This window comes from Pelobates fuscus, chromosome 7 (assembly GCF_036172605.1).
Source record: "Pelobates fuscus isolate aPelFus1 chromosome 7, aPelFus1.pri, whole genome shotgun sequence".
Taxonomy (NCBI): Eukaryota; Metazoa; Chordata; class Amphibia; order Anura; family Pelobatidae; genus Pelobates; species Pelobates fuscus.
The window spans coordinates 136,530,107-136,551,456 of NC_086323.1; the positions used below are offsets into that span (position 1 = coordinate 136,530,107).

The following is a 21,350-nucleotide window of genomic DNA, read 5'->3' on the forward strand; positions in this document are numbered from 1 at the left end:
TTATAGATCATTTTATTCAGGGGAAACAGAGCTTTCATTTAACATCAAATATTTAGGTATGGAGCATAATTTAATATGAATAAAATATAAAAAAATGGGAAAAATAAGAATGTTTTAATTTTGTTTTAGTTCTACGTGACATTTTAACTGTGAATGTCATAATACTGTTTGCTTTTACTGCAATAAAATACACATATTTGTATTCAGCAATGTCTCACGGGTAAAACAGTCTCTCCCCCCCCCACCCCCCCCCCCCCCCCACCCCCCTCCCTATGTACAGGTTTTATGGTGTTTTGGGAGGTTACAGGGTCAAATATAGCAGGTTACATTTTTCATTTTTTTCACATTGAAATTCGCCAGATCCACACCTCTTCGGAACTGGACTCCTCAATCTTAGCTCTCTGTCAATTATTGTTCTAAGCTCTGTCCTTTGAACCAGGCATTCATCTTACAAAAGCATACAGAGAAGACTTTCCATAAATTAAATCTGAATGGAAAAACATGCTGAAATTGCTAAATTGGGAAAATTCTACAACTCAAGTATAGTAACAACTTGGCTATTTTTGCCTCAGTTTTGCCATTGAGATTTAATTTTACCACATGACAGGAGGCGTCATATTTGCATAACTCTCTTTACAGAAAATCTCCAGCAGCACAGAAACAACCAATCAGAAAAAAAGAGGATGTTACACAAAAGGTCCTGTAAGACCACACCCTCTGCTCCAGCCAAGTGCATAGGTCAGAGTATTTTATTCTCCAAATACTTTATTGATTTCAGTGGTGGTGTGGGTCGGCTGCGGGTTTTTTTTTTTTTTTTTTTTTTTAATGGACCTGCAGCAGGAGGCCGGCAGACCTTTGCACGCAAGCGACGGCCATTTTGGATCTCGTGAGTACCGCGAGATTCACGGCGGCAATCTGATTCCTGTCATTCCAGATCGAGATTCACTCGGTCTGGACTCTGACAATACAGATTTCACAACCAAGTATACCTATTGTGGAAAGTACTGTTTACTAAGACTTTTTGAATCTGCTTGTACAAAGGATTATACATGTTTATACTTGGAATTCAATTCACATGAGTGTAGCATATATGTGGACTTTCTACATTTGGCTCTCTAAAAAGACAATACCAATAAATTATTACAGTCCTCTTTATCCACAGGGATTATTCTGTACTGTGCCAAGTGTATATTACTACTGTTACTACTGTGGGTGTCCTCTGGGTTTTCACAGCACGCCACCTAGGGTGAGCCCCCAGTTTATTACATATAGCTCTGCCGGAGCAGACTTTACAAAGATATGGTACCTTACTTGCAATGTTAATACCAACGTGATTGGGCTGAATAATCTTGCTGACCAAGGAGGTACAGCTCTCAAGTACAACGGAGCGAGCCCCAATATAATTACATGCCTCCGAGCATCTCCCGAGATCCTACACTGAATTGTAGGACCTGCATGTCCTATATTGTTTATTTTGGAGGGGGGGATGGGGGAATGTTAAATACTCAAAAAAAGAAATTTACACACAGAAACAATAAATAAATACAAACTCATTGAATAAGCTGGAGGGGAGGGGTAAAATGGTGTTAACTCTGCATGTCTATCAGTATATTAACAGAGATTCTTTTTAGCAGTGTTGGAGTTTATGTACAACGCTAAGAATATTGAGAAGGAGGGAAAAAAACATTTAATACAAGACTAAGTATAGATGCACTGAGACTGCAGCATATTAATCCTTTTAAAGTAGAGCCCTCTGCTCTGAAAGGGATAAATGATTACTGTGCAGAGTGTGTTGGTGAACACATTTATAGTCATTTGATCAGGACAGAAAAGCATCATAATACAATTTTATTTTTAAAAGTAAGACAACCACCCAGATAAATATTTTGAAAGAAAAACTCCATAGCTAATATGGCTTGTAGGAGGCGTAATTATTTGGATCTGAAGATTAGTTACTTGACTTCAAAATGCTGTCCTCAATGAAATTCCTTTTTATTATGACATATGGAAAGCGAGGGAGTACATTTGCCTTTGTTAAATATATAATTAAAGAAAAAAAAAGGTGACTAATTCTGAGTAAAAACAAAACGCCAACAAAACTCTGTTCTACATTTTCGATTAACCCCTTAAGGACTGAGGCAGTTGTACAAGTTGTAATCAAAACAAAACAAAAACAAAACAAAACCTTGAATTTGCGCATATGTCTGTTCAGGCGTAATTCGCATCATATTATGTGCACCAACACTTATATATCATTTTGTTCAGGCGAAACAGGGCTTTCATATCACATCAAATATTTGTATTTGTATGCTAAACAATTTAATATGAATAAAATCTAAAAAAAAATTGAGAAATTAAGATATTTTATTTTTTTTAGTTCTGCATGGCATTTTAACTGTGAATGTCACAATGCTTTTAGCGGTTACTCCAATAAAGTACACATTTGTATTCTGCGATGTTTCACAAGTAAAACAGTACCCCCAATGTACAGGTTTTATGATGTTTTGGAAAGTTACAGGGTCAAATATAGCACGTTAATTTTTTCCATTTATACACATTGAAATTTGCCAGACTGGTTATGTTTCCTTCCTATGGTAGCCGAGGAATGAAAATTACCCCTATGACGGCATACCATTTGCAAAAGTAGACAACCCAAGGTATTGCAAATGGGGTATGTCCAGTCATTTTTAGTAGCCACTTAGTCACAAACACTGGCCAAAGTTAGCATTCATATTTGTTGTGTGTGAAAAATGCAAAAAACTAAATTGAACGCTATGAACGCAGTGTTTGTAACCAAGTGGCTACTAATAAAGACTGGACGTACAAAGGCAACATAATCAACCTGGCAAATTTCAATGTGGGAAAAAAAAAGGAAATTCAAGTCTTATTTGACTCCGTAACTTTTGAAAACACCATAAAACCTGTACATGGAGGGGTACTGTTATAATCGGGAGACTTCACTGAACACAAATATTAGTGTTTAAAAATAGTAAAATGTATCACAACAATATTATCAGTGAAAGTACAGTTCACATGTGAAAAATGCAAAAAAATGCATTTTTACTGACAATATCATCGTTGTGATATGTTTTACTGTTTTTAAACACTAATATTTGTGTTCAGCGAAGTCTCCCGAGTAAAACAATACCCCCCATGTACAGGTTTTATGGTGTCCTGGAAAGTTACAGGGTTAAATATAAGACTTGCGAGCCAAATTCTTTGGACTTTCTGCCTGGGTTGTCGGGCAGGTCCCTCAGATTGTAATTAATAAAATGACATAATTATGTAAAAATATTATATAAATATATTTGTAAAATTAAAATATTATATACACACACACATATTTATAACGTCATTCTAAATGTATTTTGAATTTAATATATATGTATATTAATATCAGAATATAGTTACAACAAATTAAAACTGGTATATAATTTTTTTTTCAATTAACTATTTTTTATTTTCTATTTTTAATTTTTTTCAATGTATTTATGGATTATTTATATATATATATATATATATATATATATATATAAATATAATTAACGTCATTCTAAAAGTATTTTAATATATATATATATACACAAATATTATAATACACTTTTATTAATGATGTATGTATGTATGTGTATGTGTATGTGTATATAAAAGTACTTATATTTTATATATATATATATATATATATATATATATATATACACACACACACACACACACACACATACAAACAAATATATACACATACACACACACAATCTACTGGTAAGTATTTTTTATTTAATTTTAAAACGGTTTAATAACTTTTAATAGCTTTTTACAACTTTTTTGCAGGTTTTTGTTCGTTCTGTTGAGGCAGGCCCCCTGCAGGCACTGCATAAGCCGGCAATTAGTTAGTGTTAATATTTGTTTGTGTGTGAAAAATGCAAAAAACTAAATTTGAACGCCAATATTGGCCAGTGTTTGTGAGTAAGTGGCTACTAAAAAAGACTGGAGCCGGGTCCCCAAGGATGGCATAGCACACCAGCCGTCCTTAAGGGGTTAAAACCTCACGATTACATGGCCCAGGGGGGCCAAAGAGGAAGGAGGGGGACTCCCTGGGCTCCCAGGTGAGTCCCCAACACCGCGATCGCCGGCGACCGGGTAAGTACAAAGAACGACTTGGGCGCCCACCGTCCTGAAGGGGTTAAATGGGAACTGTCTGTTCTCTGGAATTTCCAATTGAATTGAATCTTCTATAACTAGTGTTGAACTTTTTTTACACCACATGTCCAAGTTTATTTACAATAATGATTTAGCAACTTATATCACAATCCAAAGCTTTGACAAACATTACAAATGTAAAGGAGAAATAGAACATGGTTTAATTTCTCCTCTTCTCTGTATGCTCTTACTATGTTGACTCCCACGGGGAGCTTATAATAATAATTGACAGAGACTAAGATGGAGGTGCCGCGTTGTGGGTTTCTACATTTAAAGTGGCTCTAGCATCTCCGAAGGCAAAATATATACTAATACAAAGAACTTTTGTATATTCTCAATGCCTGAGAAATTTCACAAAAGGCAGAGCAATTGCGGCCAAGTCTTGTAATTTCCTCCAGCAGTCACTGTGACGGCAGTAGGTGAAAAGGCCTAGTCTAAGGACCCCACTGTGTCTCAGAATCTTCCATAGGCGCCTCTGTATAGTTTGCACATGTATAAGAATACGGCACTGATGTTGGCTCCTGACAGATGGGATGCCAACAGCTGAAGAGGACTGGATGAAAATGGCAGCGAACACGAGGGGCAGGTGCAGGCAAGTAAAAAAGCTCCCCTCCACACACACAGTCATGGGAAAAAGAAGGTACATCCTCTTTAAATTCTTTCACATTTCAGGATATAATAACAATCAAATGTTCCTTCCCTTCACTGTTCGATCATATATGCAGATGCATTCTTGGCTCCTAAAGAATTATATAACACACATGGCGCATTGGATTGAATATAGCATGACAGACTTTGAAAGGATTTGGATGAGTAGCAGGCCCCCAAAACATAAATATCCTTAATATATGAATCTCTTAAGACAATCACTACCCTTAAAGACAGGAGAGAGTGATCTGGGGAAATCTTTCTCTCAGGAAAGCTGAGAGAAAGCACTACTAACTCCTAAAAGTCTAACACTCTGTATGTCACATATTGAGCTAATGAGAAAGCTTCTCTATAGGTGAAATTTAGTTCAGATGCGATGAGTTCCCATGAGTGCTCATAAATCCAACAAATGTTGGAGTTTTTTGGAAGGAGTGTGTCTCACGAAATACTGGCAGGAAATAGACACAATCATATGGTCCTGTACGGGGGTAACACTCCTGCATTCTTTGGAAAGCTAGGTTTTATTTATTTTCCCAGAAGCTTTGTCCAAAGCAGATATGTACTTGATTTTTCACATCTTAATAGCAGCTTCATCAGTGATTGTGGGGAACTGGGTGTCCATACAGACCTTATCTATGGTCAATGATGGACACAAAAAAATGACAAACCCGAACATATGAGCAAATGATAAGGAAAAATTTAGAATTGCAATTGGGAAAGCCAGTGGTATCAAAATACTTTTGGGAAACAGCTAAGAAAAATGGGAACATATGCCATAAAAAATAGAGGGGCAGTACCAGATCAAATACCCCACGGCTTAGGTTTGTAAAGTTGCATCTGTACAAACTACAAGACTTCTGGAACAATGTAGTTTGGACAGATGAGACCAAAGTGGAGATGCTTGGCCATAATATACAGCACCACGTTTGGCGAAAACCAGACACAATAAAGCAGCACTAACACCTCATACCAACTACCAAGCACTGTGGTTGTCAGGGCGTACCTGAGTTGGAGTCTGTAGCACAGATATATGTGCTCACCCTTGCAAGTAAACACAGGCCAAGATGGTCAGGTAAGAATTCTCCTGGCCTGTGAGTTGGTGCACAGGGGCTGTGCAGGATGATGCTCCAAGTCGCAGTGCAGAGACGGACATAAACAGGAGAATCGTCGTTGGTAAGCCAAAGATCAGTGGGTGCCAGAAATCAGGATAAACCAGTAGAGAGCCGAGGTCAGCGGATGCCAGAAGTCAGGGTACACGAAATAACAAGCCACGGTCAGGAATCAACAGGAGAACACTGGAACACGAAACCGCAATACTTGAACCAGAGTCAATGAACTGACACTGCCCTCAGGGAGAGGCAGTGTCTTATACCTGGCTTATCAGTGATCAGCCACAGGTGAACCATGAGTGACAGGAGCAGTCTCAGATAACGTCCAGCCCCCAGTGCTGGATTCAAGGCAAGAGTAGACTTCTGGATATTTCCTGAGCTGTATGGTGGCTCAGATGCAAAACAGCAGCCCCAGCAAATCCCTCATCGGGCACTTCTGGGGCGACCTCGTCTGGCAGTCTGGATGTCGCGGTGAGAACCGTGACAGTGGTGAAGGGGTGATGATTTGGGCATGTTTTGCAGCCGCAGGACCTCGGAATCTTGCAGTTATTAAGTTGACCATGGACTCCTCTGTATACCAAAGTATTCTACAGTCAAATGTGAGGCCATCTGTCTGACAGCTAACTTTCCCAAAATTGGGTCATGCAACAGGACAATGATCCCAAGCACACCAGCAAATCTACAGCATAATGGCTGAAAAAGAATCAAGGTGTTGCAATGCCCCAGTCAATGTCCAGACCTCAACCCAAATAAAATGCTGTGATGGGACCTTAAAAGAGCTGTGCATAAACAAATGCCACCAAACCTCAATGAATTCATCTGAGGTTGTAGTTACCTAATTTAAGATCAGCTACAGAACAGATGATTGCTATTATGGCTTGATATGTAAAACCATAGAATTTAAAGTGGATGTACTTTCTTTTTCTCATGACTGCATTGCTTGATAATACATTTCCTGAGGAATTACATTGTAGGTGAATTGCTTGGAGAGAAGCAGTGATGCAGCGTATATTTCCACAAAAACAGAGAATATGAGAACAATGAGAAAGGACAAAATCTTAAAGGAACTTAGTAGCTTACCCTTTGGTAATTCCCCGCTCAGGTCTCAAAATAGTTTTCACTCACTTGTGCCACAACAGAGAGAACCAGAAGAACTAAAAATGCTGGCAACCCCGGACGATCGTATTGGCCTTCTGTGGGCTTCTAGGTGTAGCTTATAACCTTCTAGACACAGTGAGCACGGGGTCCATGTCTGGATTGCACCCCCCTCCTTTTTTCCCCCTAACATTCTTTATTTGTTTATTTTCCCATAATGAAAGTACAAAAAAGAAAATATACAATCAGGCATCCGTAACTGGGAGCAGGTAGACCTCTCGCCAAAACAGTTGCAGTGTACATATCACAATGCTGTTTAGGTCCACGAGGGATACATGTGAAAGCACACAATAGTGTATTGACAACCTGAGCTTAGTTCATAGGTCAGTCAGACTATGCACATGGCTCCGAGGGTCGAGTGACATCTCTAAGGGTCGGGTCTTGGATTACCCTTTTGAACTTGGGAAGAGCATAATTAATGCATTGCAACAAAAACAGAGAATATAAGGACTATGAGAACAGACAAAAGCTTAGAGGAATGCAGTCGCTTAGTAGTTTGCACTTTGGTAAATCCCTGCTCAGGTCTTAAGTTTTTGCTCACTATATTTTCCATGTAAATATATATTTTCCATATATTTTCCTTGTAAAAATGTATATTAGGACCTACTGATATTTGTACTTAGCAAGTAGAGGCAGACTAAAACATAGTATGAGAAGATTATAATATTAGGAGATTTTGATTAGCCTCGAAATATTGTTTTAAAATAATATTAGGAGATTTTTATTGGCCCACAGTTTAATAGCACACAGTTTTATGTGTGCATGCATAGCCATACTTGTATTATGTGTAGGTTTGGCTATTTCAGGCTCCAGGAGCACCACAATAAAATATATTGCATGCTCTGGGTTTGCCACCAAATAATGCATTTTCATTACATATGGCTTGTAGAATGGGCTTTGGGGATCACCTGCTGCTAACTCAGCCTGAGCTGCAAACTATAACAGATATGCTATTAGAGGATTTCATGTGTTTGCTGAGAGCAAATAAATTAGATTATGTGGCAATCTCCATATATCGATATGCAAATGTACAGATGCTTAACCTCAAAACAAAATGCAATCAAAATAAAATGGAGTGGAGCTCAGAGCTTGGCGTATGCCTTTTAACCCCTTAAGGACACATGACATGTGTGACATGTCATGATTCCCTTTTATTCCAGACGTTTGGTCCTTAAGGGGTTAAACCAATTCAAATGGCTGGGAATCTTTGCAAAACAATGAAAAGTATCATGTTCATTAAATACACCAATTGTAATATTTCCTAAAAAGACAATGTCATTCAGTTGTCATCCTTTGCTTTGATTTCATGATATGCCTTTGAAAACGAAAGGGTCATTTATACATTACAACAAAAACAGAGAAGAGGAGAAATCTGAAAACAGGCATAAACTCAGAGAAAAGGCATGCCTTTCGGTAAGTCCCTGCTCAGGTCTCAAATGTTTTTGTTCACTTATGCAAATGGTATAGGTTCTCTCTGTAATGACAAATCAAACTGATCCCGGCCAAATAAGCAGGCAAGATCCAAAATGCCACAAGTTCCCTTTGTATGAGAGATACAGCAACCCCAGATGATTGTTTTGGCCTTATTAGAGCCTCATCATCGTCGTATAGCACATACCCCTCTAAGCACAACGAGCACTGGGTCCACGTCTGGATTACCCTTTTAACTTAGGGAGAGCCTAAGTAAATACACTGCAAGAAAAACAGAGAATAAGAGAACTCTGGGAATAGGCAAAAGCTCAGAGAAACCTCAACAACTTGCCCTTCGGTCCCCACTCAAGGCCATTACAGAGAGAATCTCTGCATATCACCATTTGCATATCAGACTGATTCCGTCCACAATTATAACATTAGCATATCTGCAAACTACTGCAATTAGATTTAATGCAGATTAAAGATGATATCCATTGGTCTGGGGGGAGGGGGGAACACATTTTGCACAAGGTTTTCAGGTAAGAAATTCATAACGTGCTAACAGTGTTAATTAGCAACTTTAGAAGCAGCAGACCACCTCTTGCAATAACTTGAATGAGGCAAAGTGATTAGAAACTCTACAGGACTCTCACACATTAAAACGGCTCCTGCCATGTAAATATTACAAAGTAGACCCATGTCCTAGACACACTGCTAAAATTCACAACCTTTATTTCCACAAAATACAGCTCTCACATGTGTTTGTGTATTTAAAGGTAAGCAGCGTGGATGAGACATCAATATAATAGAGGAAATTAAAACATAGAAGAGTACAGGTAGTTGTAGCGGGGTTGGCAGGGGAGTAAATACAGTGATATGTGCCTAGCCATTGAAGGACTAGCACATGTTCATGCTACATATCCTTATCTTTGCCTAGTTCACTTTATACACATACAAGTCTGCATTCACAAACACTTACCAGTAAAAACACAAACAAAAAAAACTGTCAGACGCACTCATGTACACTCACGCATGCACATCTGAATTTACACGTTAGCTAATATACACAAATACACCCCCCTTTATTTACACACTGACCATTCATGCAAACGGGGAATCAAAAGAGACTTTGAGATTCACTGCAAATTGTATCAGAAATCAATACAAAGACAAGACGTATGCACATGGACAGATATCGACTAAACATATAACGGATGTGACGCAAACATACCTTGCCAAGCAAAATGTTTTCACGAGATCATCTACAATTCTGTTATTTCGAAAGTCAGACTCTGTAACAGTCTGTAAAAAGAAAAAAGTCATTACTGCTGTATAACTCCATTAATGTAAATGTAGTTCACTTGCACATAAGACATTTCAGCAAATAAAATTGACAACTACAGGTCACCACTAAGGACATTGTTTCTTTGTAAATGGATGAGTATGTCTACTTAGTGGTAAATGAAAAGAGATTATCTGCACTTTAATAGCAACTTTCAAAGGTGAGATTTATGTTCTAAAATAGAATGTATATATATTTTTGGTATGGAGTAAGAAGTAAAGCAATACTCTTTGCAACCTAAGCACTATGGCTTGCTGTAAAGGTTATATTGCCAGGAGACCCCAGGTGGAATCCGTCACACTGTATATACACTTACCACATATCTTGTATAAACACTTACCATGTTGTGTCTGATACCCACAGTACTTCCAGTCTGCATTGGTCTGATAAGGCTGAAATTTATACTTCTCATATCATACCAATTCGTACCTGTTTATAACATTATTCACTGGCTGAGAACCGTCAATTGACACGCTCAGTAAATGAACACAGTTTAAATCTGTTATGAAAATGTGGAAGTATGAACTTCCACTTTATCAGACAAACTAAATAGAAATAGCAACCCAGAGGATGCTTCTCTTGCTTTCTACATTATACCATGTCAGATCGTGCATTCCTCCCAACATTGCAGGGTATGAGATCAGGATGGGGTGAGCAGGCCCTCGGGACCTAATAGGACCTTCCAGAGAGGGGACCTGAAGCACACTCTGCAGGGTACTAGTGTCCTTCCACAGCAATAGCATGTGTAACAAAGTGCACATGCAGTTACCTGGAATTCCCAGAGGCAAGACACCAGGGAACTGAATGGGGACAGGACCCCGAAATAAGTAGTGTAGGGCAACCTGGGTATGTTTTGTTTTTTCTTCTGCAAACATTTAACCTGGAAAATCCAGAGAAATTAGTGATTATTATGCAGCATATTTGAGTTCAAGTATTTGGGGGTTGTTTTTTTTTTTTTTATTATTAAAACCTATGCAAATTACTTTTTTCACAAATAAACATTCTGTACAATTTATGCATATGTTCAAAACATATGAAAATAATTAAATGTAAAAAAAAAAAAATAATTTTTACCTGTTTCAAAAAAATGTTAAAAATCACAAAAATAAAAATAAAAATCACATGAAATCACTGCTCCAAAAGATTCATAATATATTTGGTGATATATTAGGATGATTTTAAAGCATCAAGCAGTAATGGGCAAACCAGCATAAAATATTAATTGTTCATTTCAGCTACACAGCTGGGGGGGCTCTAAGGATATTCCAAATCCAACACGCTCGCTTAAAGAACATATAGTGTTCAGGTATACCAGAAAATGCACTGGGAAGAGAAAACATTTCAATCTTGCATACGAGAAACTCACAAATGTGTATTATTTTTTCTTTAATTGCATTTTATTTACTACTTTCCTTTAGTTGGTTGGCATTATCCATAATTCAAAGGATGAATGTTTAATCACAACATTTGACAGAGCATCAATCAATTCACACAGTAAGCTAGGTTAATAGAAGAAAAAAAAATCAACATACCACACAACAGGTTGGGCACTGTGTCTTGTATGAAAGAAATTTCCGAATACAAAGAGAGCAGTCTGCAAAAATAGGAAAACATGTTATTATTCTTATGCTAGAACAAGTAAAATATTGTCTGTGGATCATGGAAGAACAATAAGTAGAATCCCTTCAGCACTTCAGTACAAACATAATGTCTTTAATTTTTTTAAGTATTATAGAAATAATAAAGTAAAACGATGAATGCCTTTCTTGACAAAATCTCAAATTCTTCACTGCTGCGCTCAATATCATGCCTTCTATCTATCAATTTTGGCCAATCAATAGAATTGTATAGGATAGTTATACCGCTACCATAAAGCCTTATACACCATGGTTTATATATGAAATATATACAGCAGCATGCATACACAAGCAACTTACATTTGCTTCGATGTAGTGTACGATTGAAATCAATGGAACATAGTAAGCAGCTTGCATTCTGTTTGGCAGCATCTGTACAGATCCCATAAACCTCTGATTTGACAATTGACAGAACACTCCAAGCACCATTACCACTAGAGTGCGCTGTAGAAATGCCCATAGTACCTTGGGTTTGCCAACAATTTGACAACTTATCTGGGGATGATTTTCATTCAACTGCATGTTCATTTGCCATGTACCATAATATTGCACTTTGAAGCTCCATACTACATGTACACTAGGTACTTACATTATGTTTTATTCCTATTACTAAGAATAAAGTAAGTGGTCCAATACACAAGGTGGCTACTGCAGGCTGACTACTTACAATCCACTGTAGTAGTTATGGTGGTTGGCGTGCCCATTTGATAAGCCAAAATACTTCAGAGGTACATTTCTACAAGTGTCGATAAATCCTCCTGTAAATGGAATAAACAGACTGAAGCCAATGTTGAGTGTGAGCTATATGTGTATCTCTCTCTCTCTCATAATTAATTAATTTGGGCACAGAGCAGACCTTTTAAAGCAAGTGAATTTTGAGAGGAGAAAACAATATTTTTTTTTTTTTATTTTTTTTAAATACCCTGATTAAACTCCAAGACTGAACTGCATGAAGATAATTTAATCTAACTGAAACCTAGCCTTACTTATAATACAGCATAATTTGTCTCTGTTGACACAAATAATGTATGACCAGACTATGATGCAATCTGTTACAGAAACGCAAAAGAAAAATATATGGACTTTAAATAATGACCTCAGTGACGGTCTTTCTCCGTTTTTGTGGAGCAATCAATTTGAGCCTTGCATTAATCATAAAAATTGAATTATGCCTGATGGATATAACGGGCTACTGGAACTGAAAACAAACCAATTAGCGGGCAATATGATCACCACAAATAATTCTTAGCAATGAGTCACAGCGACTGACATAACATTTTATGATAACTATAACGCTTGTCTATCAAGTTTTTTTTTGTGTTTTTTTTTTTTTTAAGATAAGTTATCTCCATTGTATTACATTACAAAATTACCAATTTAATGTATATGAAATACTTGTACCACGACGTCTCTGTACCTACAGTAATATATCATATGCGACATTTTGTTTTGTGTACATGAAGTGATCGACTATGCATGTCAGACAACCCACAAAGCACACATTGGCACCTCACAATTTCCAGTACCAGCATAATTAATACTTTTTGCTCGTACAAGATCTGCAGGGATGTTTTGGGCATTAGAAGATAAAAATGGCCCCAGCTGGCAAGTGAGAGCCCCAGGTGTCCACTGCTTTGAACAGGAATTTAACCCTGATCTTCTAATCAAAACTGAAGGACGTTCCATGCTGTCCTAATGGTGTTAAAGCGGCACTGTCATGCCGAACTTACCTTTCCTCAATCTCTTCCTCTTCTCCCCCTCTCTCAGGATCTGTTATTCTTTTCTTCCTCTCTTCTTTAGTTTTCTTTAAAACCATAAGACAAAGTACGGACTCTTTGTCTTATAGGATTCCTCCGCTTGACCAGCTCTGACCCGCGGAGGAGCAAAGTGTGCTTCATTTCCGCTGGTCAGAGCAATTTTCCCATGATCCCTAGCTTTCCTCCCAGTTCCCACAATACTTCCTGTCAGTATTGCCGAAAGTCCTGTCACTTAGACAGAACGCCGGCAAAACTGCCGAATTGCATCCTAACAGAATGAGCACCGTTTCTCCATTGGTGTTAGGATGCAATTCGGTACTTTGTTCGGATCGGAATTTCATTCAAATGAATGAAACTCCGATCCTATTCATTGCTGTGGCTGCATCTTGCAGCCGCTTAGTAGATAACTCCCTAATTCCCACGGTATCAGGGAGCTATCTACTAAAAGGCTGAAAGACCTAAATTGGTCTTTCAGCCAAATTTACTAACACCAAGTAAAAATGTCTTGGTATTAGTAAATAATATGCCCCTACTCGCTATACCGCGAGTAGGGGCATGTCTCACTGTAGAAAAAAAATAAAAAAAATATTGCCCCCCACCCCTAAATGACGGGTGGGGGCCGTAAAGTAAAATAAGGGAGGGAGACCTATTGTCGTCCCCCCCCCGGCCCCCACCCCTGAGCGGTGGGTGGGGGCCATAAAGATAATGAGGGGGGGGGACCTACTGTCCTCCCCCCCGGCCCCCACCCCTGGGCGGCGGGTGGGGGCCATAATAGTAGTAGGGGGGGGGGGGGACCTACTGTCCTCCCCCCCGGCCCCCACCCCTGGCCGGCGGGTGGGGGCCATAATAGTAATAAAGGGGGGGGGGGACCTACTGTCCTCCCCCCCGGCCCCCACCCCTGGGCGGCGGGTGGGGGCCATAATAGTAATAAGGGGGGGGGACCTACTGTCCTCCACCCCCCGGCGGCGGGTGGGGGCCATAATAGTAATAGGGGGGGGGACCTATTGTCCTCCCCCCCCGGCCCCCACCCCTGGGCGGTGGGTGGGGGCCATAATAGTAATAAGGGGGGGGACCTACTGTCCTCCAGCCCCCGGCCCCCACCCCTGGGCGGCGGGTGGGGGCCATAATAGTAATAAGGGGGGGGGGGATCTACTGTCCTCCCCCCCCCGGCCCCCACCCCTGGGCGGCGGGTGGGGGCCATAACGATAATGGGGGGGGGACCTACTGTCCTCCCCCCGCCCCCACCCCTGGGCGGCGGGTGGGGGCACTAAGTAAATTCCCCCCCCCCCCCATCAAGGTGACTAGGGGTGCCCAAGCCCCTAGTCACCCACCCCCCACCCAAATAAAAAATGCCCCTACCTACCCCCCTCACCCTAAAAAATAGTGAGGGGGGAATAAAATTGCTAACCTGTAAAGTAAAATTAAACTTACCATTCGACGTCTTCTTTTTTCTAAAATCTTCATTTTTCAGCCCCAAAAAAGGCCAAATAAAAAACCATCATAGCCGTCGAACTAAAAATAAAATAAAAAACCCGAGCGCAAAAAAAAAACCCGACGAAAAAGAAAAAACCCGAGCGCACAAAAAAATAATCCATCTTCACCCATGGAGGGCTCCGCGCAGACTGAGCTCCGCAGGGCGGGGCAAGGCTTATAAAGCCTTGCCCCGCCCTGCAATTAGCCTAAGAACACTCTGATTGGTGGGTTTAAGCCAATCAGAGTGCTCTTTGTCATTTTACAAGCGTGGGAAAGTTCTTTGGAATTTTCCCACGCTTGTAAAATGACACAGAGCACTGTGATTGGATGGCTTGAAATCCATCCAATCACAGTGCTCTGTGTCATTTTACAAGCGTGGGAAAGTTCTTTGGAACTTTCCCACGCTTGTAAAATGACACAGAGCACTGTGATTGGATGGCTTGAAATCCATCCAATCACAGTGCTCTGTGTCATTTTACAAGCGTGGGAAAATTCCAAAGAACTTTCCCACGCTTGTAAAATGACACAGAGCACTGTGATTGGATGGATTTCAAGCCATCCAATCACAGTGCTCTGTGTCATTTTACAAGCGTGGGAAAGTTCCAAAGAACTTTCCCACGCTTGTAAAATGACACAGAGCACTGTGATTGGATGGCTTGAAATCCATCCAATCACAGTGCTCTGTGTCATTTTACAAGCGTGGGAAAATACCAAAGAACTTTCCCACGCTTGTAAAATGACACAGAGCACTGTGATTGGATGGATTTCAAGCCATCCAATCACAGTGCTCTGTGTCATTTTACAAGCGTGGGAAAATTCCAAAGAACTTTCCCACGCTTGTAAAATGACACAGAGCACTGTGATTGGATGGCTTGAAATCCATCCAATCACAGTGCTCTGTGTCATTTTACAAGCGTGGGAAAATTCCAAAGAACTTTCCCACGCTTGTAAAATGACACAGAGCACTGTGATTGGATGGATTTCAAGCCATCCAATCACAGTGCTCTGTGACATTTTACAAGCGTGGGAAAATTCCAAAGAACTTTCCCACGCTTGTAAAATGACAAAGAGCACTCTGATTGGCTTAAACCCACCAATCAGAGTGTTCTTAGGCTAATTGCAGGGCGGGGCAAGGCTTTATAAGCCTTGCCCCGCCCTGCGGAGCTCAGTCTGCGCGGAGCCCTCCATGGGTGAAGATGGATTATTTTTTTGTGCGCTCGGGTTTTTTCTTTTTCGTCGGGTTTTTTTTTTGCGCTCGGGTTTATTTTATTTTTAGTTCGACGGCTATGATGGTTTTTTATTTGGCCTTTTTTGGGGCTGAAAAATGAAGATTTTAGAAAAAAGAAGACGTCGAATGGTAAGTTTAATTTTACTTTACAGGTTAGCAATTTTATTCCCCCCTCACTATTTTTTAGGGTGAGGGGGGTAGGTAGGGGCATTTTTTATTTGGGTGGGGGGTGGGTGACTAGGGGCTTGGGCACCCCTAGTCACCTTGATGGGGGGGGGGGGAATTTACTTAGTGCCCCCACCCGCCGCCCAGGGGTGGAGGCGGGGGGAGGACAGTAGGTCCCCCCCATTATCGTTATGGCCCCCACCCGCCGCCCAGGGGTGGGGGCCGGGGGGGGGGGGGGGGGAAGGACAGTAGATCCCCCCCCCCTTCTTACTATTATGGCCCCCACCCGCCGCCCAGGGGTGGGGGCCGGGGGGAGGACAGTAGGTCCCCCCCCCTTTTTTCCATTAGGGCCCCCACCCGCCGCCCGGGGGTGGGGGCCGGGGGCTGGAGGACAGTAGGTCCCCCCCCCCCTTATTACTATTATGGCCGCCGCCCAGGGGTGGGGGCCGGGGGGGAGGACAGTAGGTCCCCCCCCCCCTTTTTTCCATTAGGGCCCCCACCCGCCGCCCAGGGGTGGGGGCCGGGGGCTGGAGGACAGTAGGTCCCCCCCCCTTATTACTATTATGGCCCCCACCCGCCGCCCAGGGGTGGGGGCCGGCGGGGGAGGACAGTAGGCCCCCCGTCCCCCCCTTATTACCTTTTTTTTTTTTTTTTTTTTTACAGTGAGCAGCCACAGGTTGCTCACTGTTTAGTGGACATGCCCCTACTCGCGATATAGCGAGTAGGGGCATTGGGGAGATTTTAATCTCCCTTGTGCTATTATGGGGGTCATATTGACCCCCATAGAGTGAGGGGGGGACCTGGGGGGCTTATGAAGTGGTGGGGAGCTCTGCTCCCTGCCGCTTCTATAGTTACATATTACAAGGAGGGAGCTGCACGCCGGTAGCTCCCTCCTTGTAATAAACTGAACGAACAAACTAACACTGATACACAGTGTTAGTTTGTTCGTCTGATTTTTTCTATTCATTCATTCGTCTGTCTGATGAATGAATGAATAGGTGAAATTCCCGTTCGCATGTCCAGGTGTTTCACTGGGCATGTGCGGGAATCTCAGGGCTATCTAGTGTGGGCAGATGACGTGTCCCACAGGGACTTCACCTACCCACACAAAGATGGCGGCGCCCTGAATAAAGATCGGGCAGAAAATAAAGAATAAAAAATAGGTAATGTGGGGGGCATAGGGGCATTTGGGGATGACTAGGGGGTCGATTGGATGTAGTTGAGGCGGGAGGGGGGTTAAAAAAAAAACGGAATTCGGCATGACAGTGCCGCTTTAAAGTCCACTCTGTAGAAGATGTCATGTAACATCCTAACCTGGAAATGGGGTTAATGCCATGTTAGGTATAAATATAGGATAACTATATAACACTGAGCATAGGCGTGCGCCTAGGCACACCCTAATCCCCGCGTCACGCCTGTGAGTCCTGCAGAAACGCGTGGGAACAATGTTCCCACTGTTCCTGCAGGCACTCTGCCACCCCCAAATGCCCTCCGAGTTCCCCCCGAGTTCCCCCTGTCATGATGGCAAGAGGGGGGGGCAAGAGGTAATGGACCTCCCCCCCCCGCGGCGCTGTGTTCTCTCTGCTTCCTCTCGCTGCGCGCCGTTTGCTGTAGCTGGGAGCCGGAATATGACGTCATATTCCGGCTCCCAGCTACAGCAGACAGCCCGCGCGGCGAGAGGAAGCAGAGAGCACACAGCTCCCTCGCCGCGGCTGAGATGGAGACCGGCACCCGACCCACTGGACCCCAGGGACAAGTCCACGCCAGCACTCCAGGTAGGGAGGCTGGGTGGACAATTTTTTATTAAAAAAAATAATAATTTTGTGAGTGTGTGTCTAAGTATGTCTGTGTGTGTGTGTGTGTGTGTGTGTCTAAGTATGTCTGTGTGTGTGTGTGTCTAAGTATGTCTGTGTGTGTGTGTGAGTGAGTGTGTGTCTAAGTATGTGAGTGTGTAAGTATGTGAGTGTGTAAGTATGTGAGTGTGTAAGTATGTGAGTGTGTGTGTCTGTGAGTGTGTGTGTCTGTGAGTGTGTGTGTCTGTGAGTGTGTGTGTCTGTGAGTGTGTGTGTCTGTGAGTGTGTGTGTCTGTGAGTGTGTGTGTATGTGTGTGTGTCTGTGAGTATGTGAATGTGTGTGTGTGTCTGTAAGTGTGTGTGTGTGTGTGTGAGTGTGTGTGTGTGTACGCGTATATGTGTGTGTGTACGCGTATATATATGTGTGTGTGCACGTATATATACACAAGTGTATATTTATTTTTTTGGGGGGGTGGGAATCTTGGGAGAGTTCTTACACTTTATTCCCCAGGACTTGACCCCTGCCAGCAGGAGAGATCTCCGGATCTCCCCTGTAGGCTCATGCTGAGCCGGCACTATTTGAGTGCCGGCTCTGCTCTAAGCCTCCATGGGCCGGCAGGGAGATCAAAGATCTACCTCACCGGCCCACAGCAGCATAGAGGGAGGCAGGAGAGGACCCGGGGAGCTCTAGACAGAAGCTTCGCCAGGTTCCTCTCGCGAGATCTGAGCATTGCCGTGGCCCCAACAAGCATGTCCCAACGCCTCAGGGAGCAACACGCCCACTCACCAGCACCCCAGCAACCCCAACAACCCTCAACCAACAAGGCGCAACAAGGCACCTGCAAACTTACGGTGTCGGCCGTACAGATGACCAGGGGGCAGAGATAATTGATACCGGCGGGAGGAATAGACGGAGAGCCCCTCCGTGGCATAAGAGCGGGAGAACGCTGGCCCAGGAGGCTCACACACAGCGACAACAGCCCAGCAGTCGGCTGACAGCAGAAGACGCTACAGGCAAAGACCGGGACGCCTCCATCAGACACGGAAAGGTTCTTACTTAAAGACATGGATTATACATACACCATACATCTATACCTTACTGACCCTCATTTCCCTGGCCATTCATGGGTACTCGGGACTGGCTATACAAAGGGGAAACCTGTCTGTCATCCAAGACTGAGAAATCTGCTGTTACTCTACACCCTGTAAAGAAAATAACAGACACTTTGATATCTCTCATGCCTTAGCATAGCTTACCCTCCTTACGTTTACCCCCCTGCTAGCAATTCTCAATACTTGCAAAGCGCAGGGTTGTTATGTTTGACCTATTTAGTGCAGTATAATGAGTAACAACTGTTTAATCTTATTTTGCTAGCCTGTCTCCTTTCGTTTGACCTTATAGAGGGTCTATAGCCTGATTCACCTGGGGAGCCCCCCTCGGGGAATTTCCATCAGATGCCTAAACTAACCAATAGTTTAAACCTAACTAGAAATCTCTAAGTCGCGTCTGCAACCAGCCTTGCTGTTATTATTTCAAAAGTACATAGTATTGCCAAAATTGTGATATTGTTCTCTGTAGATGCAGCTCTTATACACAATGGCTGTTGAGGAGGCACTCTATCCCAACACCTCCTTTCCAGCCATTCCAGTTTTAAACGTTGATCTTATACTAGGGTACCATTCACAAATACCTAAGCAATGCTAAGCCTTACTGTGTTTAAGTAGATAGTTAAGCCTGTTATCTCGTTATATATAAATAGTAACCTAAACTACATTACCCTCCAAAGGGAGACAGGGTTTAGTCGGCGGTAACTTACAGCAATTTTTTGTGTATGTTCCACCAGTTATGATTTTGTTTGTTTATGCGAATAGTGTTTGTCTCTGCCGGTAATGTAACAGACTGGACCTGTATTGCCTTTCTGTGCCATAAGCATAGTGGATAGGCTCTCAGGAACTATCCCGGCTACTCACAAGGTTAAGCTACTTACAAAAATAAAAATACATGCCACTAACTGACCCGCACGCGACTGCATGAATACACTGTTGTGGCATCCTGACAAAGCTATTGTAACTAACCCACTGCAGTTACTATAACTGATCTATACTCTATTGTACATACTGTTGCATAATACTCGACTTATTATTCTACTTTACATGCCTGAGTTTTTAATCTTGTTAATTCCCGTATTGCTTAAAACAGGCATAGTTTCAATCTTATACATATCTCAGGGACATATTGATCGACGAAACGCTATGCATGACCTTCATTAACTCTATTGTCTCACGTAATATGTCCACACACAAGCTATTAGAAATAGAATTGACCTCTCCTGTTAATATAAAATTGTGCAAGTACTACCATGTACTCCGTTGTTATACCTGTCATTGCAAAGTTTGTGGAATTCCGTTGGGGTACCACATACGAGCTGTTATATCTTTATGCACAACAAAAACAAAGAATTAAAAAAAAAAAAAAAAAATCTTATGTCATTGCTAAAGCGTGTATTTCATCCTGCATTTAAAAAATAACAATAAAAAAAAAAATAGGCTTCTGTTTAAAAACGATTACCATTTAGAATGAAAAGTAAAAGTTATTAAGGTGTTTCATTGTTAAGATCTCCTATTAGGAAAATAGTTGCAGAGTTACTGCAATAACAGTAATTGAACATCTTTTCCAATCCCGTATAAGGATTATATAATTAGTATATAAAATTAGTGTTTTGTTGTATATCACTAATCAACCGAGTTAAAGTTCTGCATTCTCACAAAGCCAACAAGTATCAGCTCATTCACTCACAGAGCCAGCAGTTAAGTCTGTTGAAGTCTGCAAAATACTTGGTTAGCTCCTAAAAAACATTAAGCATTGTGAGCATGCAGAAAAAAGACTTACATTAGTATAGTTTTGTGCTTTTCCCCACAGGTGAAATGCATTTTTAATGTCTCACCAGAACAAAACACAGAAAATAAAGAAATGTAAAAGAAATAAATCAAACACCTTAAACTGTCATTCCAGGTTGACATTCATAGTCATTTTAATGTGTATTATGTACAATAAAAATTTTTTGTTTTTGTTTTTTTTTTTAAAGTGTGTTAACAAAACTTTACATACAGATCTCATAAATACTTCGTTTTTAAGCGTTAAAGCGGATAGTCTTCAGCTAGTTCACCTCATTATATGGTGCCCTGCAGCATCAAAGCCCACATTTTTCAGGACGACATAGAATGCACTGCAGCGTTATAGGGACACTATAGTCACCAAAGCAACTTTAGCTTAATGAAGAAGTTTTGGTGTATAGAACATTCCCCTGCAGTCACACAGCTCAATTCTCTGCCATTTAGGAGTTATATACACTTTGTTTATGCAGCCCTAGCCCTACACCTCCTGCATGTGACTTTACGCTGTCCTCCTAAGCACTCCCCGTAAAAAGAA

General features: G+C 41.6%; 1 protein-coding gene across 1 annotated transcript in view; it reads right to left on the bottom strand.

Moving 5' to 3' along the window:
- RAD18 (RAD18 E3 ubiquitin protein ligase) overlaps positions 1–21,350 on the bottom strand; it is a 470,945-nt gene that overhangs the window by 427,626 nt on the left and 21,969 nt on the right. The window contains exons 3-4 of the mRNA XM_063426684.1: positions 11,400–11,461; positions 9,757–9,827 (exon numbers count right to left, since the gene is read on the bottom strand). Coding sequence (XP_063282754.1) covers positions 9,757–9,827; positions 11,400–11,461 — 133 coding nt within the window. The remainder of the gene's footprint in view (positions 1–9,756; positions 9,828–11,399; positions 11,462–21,350) is intronic.